Source organism: Symsagittifera roscoffensis, chromosome 8 (assembly GCF_963678635.1).
Source record: "Symsagittifera roscoffensis chromosome 8, txSymRosc1.1, whole genome shotgun sequence".
In the NCBI taxonomy this organism is placed as follows: domain Eukaryota; kingdom Metazoa; phylum Xenacoelomorpha; order Acoela; family Convolutidae; genus Symsagittifera; species Symsagittifera roscoffensis.
In genome coordinates, this window is record NC_087069.1 from 2,599,612 (window position 1) to 2,612,671 (window position 13,060).

General features: G+C 35.3%; 1 protein-coding gene across 1 annotated transcript in view; it reads right to left on the bottom strand.

Annotated features, from left to right (window-relative positions):
- Positions 1-2,680: 2,680 nt before the first annotated feature.
- LOC134853223 (E3 ubiquitin-protein ligase TRIP12-like) overlaps positions 2,681-13,060 on the bottom strand; it is a 92,598-nt gene continuing 82,218 nt past the window's right edge. The window contains exon 20 of the mRNA XM_063869184.1: positions 2,681-3,240. Coding sequence (XP_063725254.1) covers positions 3,026-3,240 — 215 coding nt within the window. The 3' untranslated portion in view covers positions 2,681-3,025. The remainder of the gene's footprint in view (positions 3,241-13,060) is intronic.

The following is a 13,060-nucleotide window of genomic DNA, read 5'->3' on the forward strand; positions in this document are numbered from 1 at the left end:
ACAAAATCAAAACACCGTTTTTGTCAAAAAAATTTGTCTCTAGCAGTTGTGTCACTTCTAGGCAAGTTGCACCGGATGGTTGATTGAATTTTAATTTATAATTATCATGCGGTAAAAGAGCCGAAAATACCTGAGCAGAAACCTTTCTTGCCGAAAAATATTTTTAAAATTCCAAATTAAAAATTTTTTGTCCTTTTTTTCCCTCAGAGATTGGGCGCGCACACAAATTTTGCTCGAACCCAAACAATGCAGTAAGAAGCCACTAAATCGATATAATTTAGCGGAAACTCAATCAAACGATTAAAAAAAGCAAAAAAAAGAAGAAAAAAGGCTAATCGGGTTGCTAAAATACAACCAGTTTTGCAAACATATTTCGATTTGGTCGGAATTTTAAAACGCTCAAATGCTTAAAGCAAAGAAACGCTTAAAAAATTAGTTTCAGAAGCAAAACGATTCTTAGATCTGGCACTTAAGCCGACAAAACATAAGCAGACAAATAATAGGCCGAATTTTTTCCGAACCGGAACATTTACCTTTTGAAAAAAAACAGATCCTAGTCAGATTCGAACCCGAAACCTTGCCATCTCAGGCGTATTCGTTAACTCCAAGCTAAGTATGCAGCACTAAAAAAGTTTGTCTTCCTTATGAACCAAGGTACCACGAGTCCAGATGAGCCCAGTGGACAAAATTGTTTACGAGAAAAAAGTCTAGTACCCTTTTGCAAAACCCTTGCTTATCGCAAGGGTAAACATTCCTGAAAAACGCAGAGTACCCAAATACAAGTAAATTCAATTCTCTCGTTAGCGTACAGTAATGGGAAACAACCTTCTTCTCCTAGTTACCTTAAAAACTTAACTTTACACAGCGGCGAAGATACACTTCGCATACATAAGCAAAAAATGAGCAATAACGCTAATGAAAAATCTGAACGAAAAAACTTTGCAAAATTTTTTAAGCGACACGCGCCAATTAAGACTCAATTACACAATTGCTAAGTAACGCAAGACAAATTTCAGCTATTTCTCAGTGAACTGATTCAGGCAATGTTAAAATTATTCTTTGCAGCCCAGTCAAGCGACTGAAGTTTTGACGTTAATCCATACTGTGAACCAGATGAAAGATGTTTTAAATTTTCAAACCAATTTTTTCAAATGTTCTAACTTTTTAGATTTTCTAGATTATTTTGTAGCATACATCGGTTGACGATTTTCTAAGCACACCATTTAAGCGATGGATGATCTAGGAAATTTTTTTAAGTGAATCGAATGACAAAAATGTAGGTTTTTCCAAGCCAGCTACAGTGAAATGTGTCAAAAACTTGTCAAGACAAAATTGTTTACGAGAAAAAAGTCTAGTACCCTTTTGCAAAACCCTTGCTTATCGCAAGGGTAAACATGCCTGAAAAACGCAGAGTACCCAAATACAAGTAAATTCAATTCTCTCGTTAGCGTACAGTAATGGGAAACAACCTTCTTCTCCTAGTTACCTTAAAAACTTAACTTTACACAGCGGCGAAGATACACTTCGCATACATAAGCAAAAAATGAGCAATAACGCTAATGAAAAATCTGAACGAAAAAACTTTGCAAAATTTTTTAAGCGACACGCGCCAATTAAGACTCAATTACACAATTGCTAAGTAACGCAAGACAAATTTCAGCTATTTCTCAGTGAACTGATTCAGGCAATGTTAAAATTATTCTTTGCAGCCCAGTCAAGCGACTGAAGTTTTGACGTTAATCCATACTGTGAACCAGATGAAAGATGTTTTAAATTTTCAAACCAATTTTTTCAAATGTTCTAACTTTTTAGATTTTCTAGATTATTTTGTAGCATACATCGGTTGACGATTTTCTAAGCACACCATTTAAGCGATGGATGATCTAGGAAATTTTTTTAAGTGAATCGAATGACAAAAATGTAGGTTTTTCCAAGCCAGCTACAGTGAAATGTGTCAAAAACTTTAGAACCGAGAACTAAATTTCCAAAATATTAAGTTTCCACTCAAGCTGTTTAGCTAAAAACTTTGAACTATTACTAAATCTTTATACAACTTGAATAGTTTTGCTAAATAGCTGTTTTTTTTAAAGCTAGCAACTGAGCAAAATTTGAACTATATAGAAAAAAAGTTAAATTTTTCTCAAGCAAAATGTTGGGCAATAAACTTTTGAAAATCTTTTAGCATTTCAATTATGCGAATCGGTTCGCAAAAAAATTTTTAAGGCAAATTTTTGATGAATTAGGCTATAAAATATATCGCATTGAATTCAGAGCTGGAATCAATTCGGTTTCCCAAGATATCTCTTGTTGCGATGAAACGTTTAATTATATCAACTTTTCAAATAGATAGAATCTGTTCGCGCATGTTCTAAATGTTTCTAATCCAGCTAGTTAAGCAATGAAACTTTGAAATATGTTTACGTATTCCTTAAAGTGAAATATTTCTGCATACTCTGCGAAACAAAAACAGTTTTTTAAAGCAAGCTACTGCAGCTTCTGAGTAAAAAACGATGTAATTTTTTCAATTTGTTTACAATTTGAAAATCTGAGTCGACACGTTTTTTGTTGGATAGTGAAGTTTGCATTTCTCTATAATATGAATTACATTAACAATAACAGACATCTCGAGTGGTCGGAGCAACTATGGCTTATTCTTTTCTGGGTAGATTGTAGTCAAAAGTAGACAAGGATAAAATTTACAATTCAATTTAGTTATTCGGCGACAAAATGAACAAGTAACTGCCAAATTTTTTTAAATCTAACTTCTGGTTCACTACGAAATAATTCCATCCAGCTTTTCAGCATAACAGTTTGATATTTTATGAAGCATTTGAACATGTTTTTATCATTTTTGAAGGAGACAAAATCATTTATGAATGGATGTTTCAAAAAAAATAAAAATGTTTTGTCGGTTGAATGCAAGACCATGTTGAGTTGTTCCTTTCTGTTGCTGCTTCCTTTCTTTTGTCCTCTGACGTTACATGGGATGGCTCAAGGGATGGATAGTGAACTGAACTGGTGGTGTTCAGGAGAGGTCGAACGAGTGCTGTCCCTCCGTGATGGCCTGCACTATTCTCTGTCGCATCACTGTGGCACTGGAGTACTGGGGCAGCTTCAGGTAGTTCACACAAGTCATCACAGATGGCAGCACATCATCCTCTGTCCCCCCTACCACTCCCTCGCTCAGAGCCGCAGCTGCCTTGCGCACTATTGTCAGTGGGGGGCTGAGACTTCGGAATCCTAAAACTCACACTCACAATATTCATGCGTTATTAACTTTTCAATGCTTATCATTCAGCTATTTGCTTAATAACTTGACAAAATTCATTCTAGAAACAAAGACACCCTCAGCTTGAAGGATAGAAGTTATCCAACCTTAACAGCTTTGAACGGAAATATCAAAATAGGAATCCGTCCGATGTTTTTAAGCGCTTTGAAAGTAAACGAGAATAGCCCCGGATGCTGTGGAAGTAGCACAGTAAGTACGACCATGTACAAAAAAATCTTAAACGAAACTCCTTTTTCAAAAACATGCCTTTTGCTTTGCTGTACGTGGTGAGATGAGAGGAAAGACAAAAGCTTTGGAACGAAGCTATGAACCATGCTTTCCTGCAGCAAAAAAAAAACAATCTTTCTTTTAAAACACCTACTCTCTTGCTTTTCTCGCTTGAAATTAAACTTTGCTAACAAAGGATTCCCAATACAAGATTATTTGTAGTACTTTGATTAGGGGCAGTACAACAGTGCCGAAGTACAACAGTGCCGAAAATGAAAACTTTGTTCAACAGTGCCGAAAATGAAAACTTTGTTCAACAGTGCCGAAAATGAAAACTTTGTTCAACAGTGCCGAAAATGAAAACTTTGTTCAACAGTGCCGAAAGTTTGAATAAATTACAACATAATAAGTGCGGATTCCGGACATCCAGCCGATGGGACTTCAAGCCGAATCGTAAAATTAGGGAGTTCAAGCCGAACAGTTCCTATAAACTCGTGAAATATGATTAATTTGAAAATTTTTTTGAAGAAGTTCTGAATTTCATAATCTTTCTTCACAAGCTATTGGCGTTGTGCACAAAATTTAAGCCTCCAAATGAGGCTTCGGAAATTTGAAAAGTAAAACATGGTTGAAGGCATTTTTCATGTTTTTGATTTATGGATTTCAAAAAACGGGCTGATGTTATTAACGGATGCCAATCACAAGTGGTGCATTGTCATGAATAACGTTTATTATGGACTAAACTTGCCAAAATTTTTGAAAAACAACGTTTTACAGATGATAAAATAGTGTTTTGAGGAGCTTGTAAAGTTTTAATTTCGGCTTGAAATCCCTTCGGCTTGAAGTCCCGTCGGCTTGTTGTCCTAGACCCACTAAGTGCGGAATCAAAAATTGAACAGCGATCGTTTACAATCTTAAGAAAAACTTTTAAGATTTTGAGCAAGAAAATTTTCAATTTAGACGTTTTGACGCCAAAATAATTGTTTATTTTGCAGTTGCAGACATTTTGGAGCCAAAATTGGAGTGATTTTCTTCTCTAAAAACGTTGCTTTTCAAAAATTTAGGCATTTTTAGTCCATTATAAGCGTTGTGAGTTAGGACCGAAGTGTAACTCATAGAGTAATTTCGGATAGGGTACACCGTCTGCTCGTCACGCTATCTTATTTTCGGCCGGATAGATTCGTGCAACTTCTTAGTCTAATACCGATCCTAATCTTACTCTTATACTATCTAGTCTCAGGTTGTTTAACTAGTCTCTGCTAGGCTCAATAGATCTAGGGTATACTGGTTTATTGCGGCTGCTGAAGTGCTCGGGAGAGTCCAACTAATTTCTAAGTTAAATTCAAATCTCTCTGGTGCTGAAATTACAAGTAACTTCAGCACTTACAAATAAGTGGGTTGTTAGTTAGATGGATCATGATTGGTTAATATTAAATACTTTACATTGGTAAAACATTTAATTTATCCAATCATAAAATGTAGTTTAGATCAGGTTCCACCCATCCGGGTTTTACAGAGTTTTTTAGAATAGTTCTTCTGCAATTCGAAGGATGGATGATGGACGTTGGTGTTTGGCGAACATCATAATTTTCTTCCGTTTCCTCTTTTGTTAGGGAAGTTCCAGGAAGTTGGAGTTAGAGACATAAGACGTTGTGTTCTTCTTGTGACAACGACTAAGTCTTTGCAACAAACTCAAATCTGATTTCAGAATGGTTTGCTATGTCAGGTTTTTCTGTTCTTCGTGGAGAACTTCTTTTGTGTCTGATTTAGTTTGGGAATGGCGTGGAGATTGTGCGTGGAGGGGATGCCTGGTTACTCGGATCTGTACGTATACTTGAACATCGAGGTGGTCATTGGTCTAGTTCAATGAAGTCCTTTTCTGCGAGGTCAAGTCGTACTCTAAATCCTTTGAGTTGTGATTGTGAGCGGCATATCGATTGTAGTTGGTCATTCTCTCTCGAGTGTAGTGGGGTCGTCTTGTCTTTTGATGTTCGTCCTTGGTGTTGTATTCTGATCTATATATTGCATCATGTGATTTTACATTTTATAAAACTTTTATTAGTTTAATATTTTTTAATAATGATTTTAGTTAGTTGTTTTCACAAAAGCTTTTTGTTTTAGTTCGGTTATTTTGAAGAGTTACTCACACTTGAGTAGCTCTTATTAAAAATAGTGGTGTGGTCACAAAGCGTGGATGTAGCGCGGTGGGTTAGGCCGGCTATAGAGCATGCTCAGGACGTCCTTCCTGGTGGGTTAGGCCAGGAGTGGGAGTATGATTTCATGCGGTTTTTGTGAGGGGTCCTGTTATGTGACAACGTTTTATGTTGAGTTTGTTGTGGTCTTACTTATGTTTTGTTGGTTGTGTCCTTTTTTCAAAAATCAAATTGTTTGTGGTATGGGTTTGTCTTTCGACTTTTTTGTGTTTTATTATTTCTTTCTTAGACTTTATAATAGTCTTCAAAAGAATAAATTATCCAGTTTTAAACTGGGTTAATCCGGTTTGGGTACCGTTGGTTTCTTTTTCTAAGTCATGCTGTTATTCTATGATTTGTGGTATTTAGTAAGCTGCGTTGGTTAGTTTTGTTTAGTATATGATTCCTTTCCAACCGGGTTAAAGGAAAGTTTGAAACATGTTATTATATGTTAGAGTTGTTGAGTGTGAAAACTTGAAACTGAAATTCATTATTTTAAACAATTCTTCGTGGGCGAGCTGTGCGAGTGTGGATAGAATTTCTGTGCGAATGAATGAAAATATCAAAAGGTTAGTACTGCATTTGCATTTATTTAATTTACTACATAGAATTTAGAAATTTACTGCTAGTCATGGGGGAATATTAAGATACAAATTTTCATCATAATTAGATTTACTGCTTGTGGGGGAAAATTTTAGAATTGAATTTACTGCATTGGTATTAAATTTATAAATTTATAAGTGTAAGAGATTAATAGAATTTTTGAAATCTGTTTGATGAAATTTGCGATTTTTATTTGTCTTTTGTGGTTTTTGTAGGTGATCGTCGGATGAAGGCTAAAAATCTAAAGAAAACATGAATAAAGTATGGTGAGTTTTTTAATATTTTAATTAGTTAGTAATATTCATTTAATTCATACTTACCTGTTAGTCGTCGGGGAAAAAACCGTGGGGGAAGATGTCGTGAATTAGTTCTGAAGTTGTTAGTAGTTTAGCTAAGATGCGGATGATATTTTTAGTTTGAAGCAGTGGCCAAAGCAATTGAAGTGCCTTGATAGTGGTTAGTTCTTCAGTGCCAACTGCAAACTCATAAGGTGTGTTTTGGATTAGATTATATAATTTGTGATTGAATTTAGTGTTGTGGATGAATTCTAAAATTGGGATTTCTATGGGTTGTACAAACTCGTGCGGGATAAGGAAGGGTCGGGATTCTTCGGCGTTGAAGGTCTTGGTAATGGGACAGAAGATGTACATTTGGGTTATGGGGTCATAATTACGAAGAATACCATGGAGGTTAGTGTCTTTAATACAATATGTGAAATTTAGGAAAAATGGTGAAGTGTATTTGGAATTAATGAATTGAAAACGATGGTGTGGTTGTCTAGAGGGTGTGTGTAGGTCAAAGTGATTTTGGATGAAACGATAATAACTATATGTGTGGGTTTGTTTAGTGCGCAACATAATATCGTGTGAGCAGTGTAAATCTCTTTCGTGTGGTGCAAGGAAATGAAAGGTTAGTGAAAATATTTGGAAGCGTTCTTTAAAACTTTCGTATGCTTGTGTGTCTGTTAGTGCTTCTGAAATAATGTGATCAAACTTTCGGTCGAAGATGTTTAGTGTGAATGTATATGGTGTCTTGATGAAAAATTTCTCGGTAATTTGTGGATTAGCGAAGCGATCGTCGTCTAAGAATTGATCTTGGTTAGCTCTGATGATGTTGTGATCATAGTATTCGAGTGTATATTCGTTAGCTCTAGGTGCAGTGTGTGTTTTTAGTGATTTTTTATATCCAACGTAAGTAAATTGTCTAGGTGTTAGTGGTGTAGTGAGTCGATATAGCATGTCTGTATTTCGCTCTATATCGATGTGAGTGTTAGATAATGGTAAGCAAAGAGGGTTAGTGAAATGATAATATGAGGTCCAAGAGAGAGTGGGCATTAAAACGTATTCATCTACGAAGTTGCGTGTTTCGTTAGTGTCGTGGGGGGTGTTTAAGGTGTATTGTGGGAATGAGGGTAAGGTGATGGCTAAAAATTCTTTTGTGTTAGTATGCTTGGGGTGGTTGATGTATTCACGGGCTGTTCCTGTTTTTGCTGGGAAAGGATGGTTGGGGAACTTTCTTTTAAAAGTGCGGTAAGCTCTATTAGTGTTGAGTGAAGATTCAGTTGATGTGGATGATGGTGCTAGTGATTCAGTATAAGTTGAAGAGGGTGTAGGGGTAGGGGGGTTGGATGAATTTATTGTGGAGGAGATTTGATTTATGGTTGGGGTATTAAGGTGGTAGGGTTGTTGTTGAAGGGTAATAAAATTATCTAGCTCTGGGGAGATTCGGGGGGTGTCTGGAGAATGAGATGATTGGTCAGAATGGTATGAGGAATAGGTTGGGGTAACTTGGGAAGCATAAGAGGGTGTGGGAGTAATTGGGTCAGGGTTATTGGATAATATGGGTTGAAAAGGGGGTTGAGAAAAATTAGAAGAGTTATGAAAATTATTGGATGGGGATGGTTCTGAGTCGGCGAATTCATCGGGGGTTTCAATATTCGGGTTATTTAGCTGTGAGATGGAGTATAAAACTGAGATGTGTGAATTAGTGTCGGAATTCATGCCTGATGTTACATTACTAGATGGAAAATCGGGTGGCGGAAAAGCAAAAAGTGGTATTATTGGGATTGGAGAGGTAAGATTGGTTGGGTGGGAATTTGATCGGTGTAGTGATCCAAGTTGGCGGCTCATCGTGGGCTAAAAAAAATGATTATTTTGAGACTGAAAAGCGGTGGTATGGGGTTGTTCAATAATTTGTTCATAAGTATTATCATCTTGTGACTGGTGTGTCATTATATGTTGAATGGGACTTTGTGATGTGGTGAGTCGAAAATTTGGATTATGTGTGATGGCTAAGTTTCGAAAATTTCGTGGGACTAGGGATAATGGATGGTTATTTGGTAGGGCTGGTAATTGTGGTGCCGTTGGCGTTATGTCTACATTGTTATGTTCTTCGTCGTATGTATTTTGTCGTGTTGTTATTTTTGTGTTATATTCTTTTATTTGTGCGTCTAAAAGAATTTTGTTTATAGATGTAGAAAAGATTCCAAAAAATCCTGCAAATAGTATGCGTGCTACACTTGCTTGTCTGTTTACTTGTGTGTGTATAGCACATGTGTTGTAGATTCCTTTTAAAAGTGAGAAAAGAAATCCAATAAAGTTAAACATTGCGTATAAAATAGTCAATTTTTCTAAGATGTAGTAGGGCCATCCTAGAAAATCGAGGATCTCATTTTTGAGTGTAACAAAGCTAAAAATGTTAATTGGTGATATATCTTGGGGACGGTATTTTTCACCGTTTAGATATATATAATCTTTAATGTCTTTAAAATATCCGCTATAGTCTTGCGTGTAGATATCGGCAAATCCTGCGGTTTCTGCAAGTTTGCGTAAATTTTGGTCTATTGATTGTCTTTGTATAGTGTCCATTTGTGTTAATAATTCTTGAAATTGTTGTGTTCTAATGTGATGTTGAATATCTGATTTTGAATAGATTCCTATTGATTGTAAGTCTATATTTGGGTTTCGAGCAATAGCGCGAATGCTTTCTGGTGAAAATTTTTTGAGTGATTGCATTAATGTGGGATATGGAGTGAGAAGATAATATTTATTTTCATCAGGGTTTAGTTGTACTACATTGTGGCTGTTTTCTGATCCACATGGGACTGCGGTATCCCAGAAATAGGTTCTTCGTGAAAGTGTATCCACGAAATGTACTTTATTCTTATAAAAGATAGGGATTCTTTTATAACATCGTTTATCTTCAAAAACGTATAGTGGTGATACTTTTTTAGTACAAGTATAAAACCATAAGATGTTTCCTTCATAGTCTAAAAAATTTGATCTATTTCCAGATAATAAGTATCCTGCATAGGGTATTTTTAATACTGCTAATGCAAGTGATTGTAATATTTGTGTTCTTTCTAATTCGCATAATTGGTGTAGTGTTTCTAATTCGGAGAGTGACATTTCTTGAAAAATTCGGCTAATTGTATAATCTAGTTTCATATCTAAATGAATATCATAGTGGATATTACCGAAATATGTAGTATTCATTAGTGATAATTCTTGTAAGCGTGTGCTTCTGGTGTCCTGAGGTTTTAGATGTCCACCAGGTTGTCCGTTGCTTTTTTGAAAATTAACTGGTATATAGGATGTTCCTTCGTTTAAAGGATGACCTGTGGCATATGGGTCGATTTTTATTTTTCCAGTGGTCATGTCGAATCCTTTTTCGTATTCAACTAATATTTCAGAGTATTGTGTTCTGTGAAGTGGATTCCTGTATTTACATGCAAGTTCTGTTTCTTGATATATTTGAAAACGTGTCAATTTGTTTTCTATATTGTCTATGTTTCTAAAATTAGAACTTAGTTTTCGTGATGGATGGACTTGTTCATATGGAATTGATTGTATAAAATATTTTTCGTGAAATTTTATCATACGAGCGTGTATTTTTGCTACTTGAAATGTTGTACATGTATCTTCGGGGAACCAAACAATTGTTGCTTGTGTTCTCGTTGTAGGGTCGCAATAACCTTGATCATTTTTACAAGGTAATCGGATTCCTTGATAGATCATTGTATTATCTGATAAATCTCGTGTTAGTTGTATTTTTTCGAGTTGTATTTTCCAATCGAAAAACATTATTTCTTGGTATCCTTTATTTTTTGTGTTTGCTTTGCAGTTTGATGGGTCATTTATACCAATGTGTGTTATCCAATGTTTATCGTGTAGGTCATAGGTTAATCGTCCGTGTGCGCCGTTATACGGGTATTTTTCGTCTAGTTTTATATGTCCTTGGTGTCTTTCAAGTTGTGATTGATGTACAGAGTCTGAAAAAACTTGAAAATTAACTAATTTTCGTTGGGAGTTTTTATTTTGTGTGATGTTTAGTCTTAGTAATTCATTTTTACAATCGTCGGGATTGAGATGTAAAAGACGTTCTATATTACTTTGATAGAATGATTCATGGTCAAGTCGGTTTTTGTTTCCATTCGAGACTTGTGAACAATGTACTTTCTTTTCGGAAAATGTTGCTGTGAATTTATAACCTGTAACTGTTGTTGCTCGGGCTTTTGAATAGAGTGTTGCTATTACATCTGTGGTTTCTATAGCTTGTGGTTCTGTTTCACATTGTGATACTTGATTTATTGCATATTTATGTAGTGTTTTTTGTTCATTTTCTTCACAATCGTAATGTGTTACTAGTAAATCTTGTGGTCCTGTACGAGGAGAAGGGTTTATGTTTTGATTTGAGATTACTAGAAAAGGGAGTTGGAGAAAAATTAATAATTTTAGAATATACATGTGTATGATAATCCTGAGTATGGATTATAAAATGTAATGTAGCCAATTGTGTTTTTGGTATATCTGTCGTATTTGTATATTACTTCAGTAGTTATAAACGGTGGTGGTAGTGATTGAGCTGTTATGTTAGGTGGATTTAGTGGGTAGGGATGTTGGGTAATATTATTTAACTTAACTGTGATTTCAAACTTTAATTGTAAACTGTTTTGTTGGAGTATTTGAATATTGTGATCACGGATATCGTTGTGAATATCTTGGCGATATTGTAATCTATTAAGTGCCTAGTTATGAAGGCGGTTACTTTCTTGATGTTGTCCAAATAATGGTGGAGGTGCTGTGAATGTATTCCAATCTAGTCTTAAAGGAATATTTATTGATGATTGTTCTCGATATCTGGCGTCGAGATTATTTGGAAAGTTTAAGTTAAAGGGTGGTGGTGAAAACTGGCTTATTGATGGTGTTGATGGTAGTGATAATGTTTCTGGTAGTGATGAGGATGTTGTTGTATCCGTAGAAATATCTATGGGGTCATTGACTAAATTTGGTTCACCTTGTGTAAATGAATGTGTAGTCCAATATGGTAGTCGCGATGCCTGGTTTGGGGGGTTAAAGGGATTTTCACGTATTTGTTCAGATGTTGGTGTTGAACCTAAGTAATCTGATGGTAGGCTTGAGGTGCTACGTTGTGAAAGAAGCGTAGGGGTTTCTGGTAATATACCAATGGGGTTTTCTGGAGTGTTTTGTGATGGGGATTGAGGTATATCAAAATGAACTCGGGGAGTTTGAAAATTTTTGTTTCGTCGAGGATGTATAATTTGTCTATTTATTTCGACTGTATTTTGGCTTTGACTAGAATTTCTTATTCTACTTAGTTCTTGTGGTAGTGTTGGGTATAGGTTATATGTTGGTTCGCTTAAAGGTGCTTGTCGTTGGACTGGTTCTAGTGGTTCTGATAAACGAGTATGTCGTTCTTCAAAAGTGTATGGATTGTCTTGAAAAGAAATTCGTGTAGACGTTTGAGGATTTTGAGTAGTTGAAGGTGGTGTTTGGTTATCTTGGGATGATGTCGGTGAAGACTGATGCTGTGACTGTTGGGTAGCAATTTTTGATGGTTTTTTGAATTATTACTTTAGTGAGAAATTTTGTGTTTATTATAATATTCTTCCAAAAAAAGAATTAGAAGGACTGTTGCTAGGGCAAATGTGAGGATTGCTTTCTTTATACATTTACAGATGGTCAAAATGAGGGATGATAAAAATGTTATGAAAATTACAAACAATAAAAAAATATCGGTTCTACTGAAAATTGTTCGTATCATTTAGACAAGTTGTTAAAATCGTACCTGTGGATATATTCAAGGGTTTTGGAAAGTTGGAGGAATAGTTCGAGAATAGTGTAGAAAATTAAAAAAATGTTACAAAAAATGATTAAGATTATTAGAAAAGATTCAAGTATATCAAAAAGAAATATTATAAAGGCTTCAAGTATTGAAAAAAAATGTTTAAAATTTATAAGTATTTGAGCAACTGTTTGAGAGAAGAGCATTTAAGAAATGATCTCTTGGTCGAATATTTTTTGCTGTTTGAGGCGATTTTCTAGTGTGGTCGAATTATTTATTATTTTTTTTGACAAGTGGGTTGAGTTTTGTAAAAAATTGTTGGGGGCAATTTTCATGGTGACTGGGAGGTCGTCTTTTTCTTTATTTTTGTTTGTCAAATGATCCGGGGTATGGTGAGATTTTTATACTTTAGGCTAATTAAAATGTTCATTTTGTTACTTTAGGCTAAGTTAACAAATTTGCTTTGGGGGTATTCGTGGTCTGAGTTGGGGAAATATTGTTGATCTTTGGGTTATTAGATAAGGGAGGGGTACGGTATTATGGTGATATTTATTTTAGTTGTCAAGTTGGAGTGGTTTGCTTATTTTTGACCTGGAGGTCGTAAAGTTATAGTTAGAGATGTGCCTGGAGTTCTAGATTATTCGTCTAATTGATCTTAGTTTGAGTTAGAGAAAGTGGCGGATTG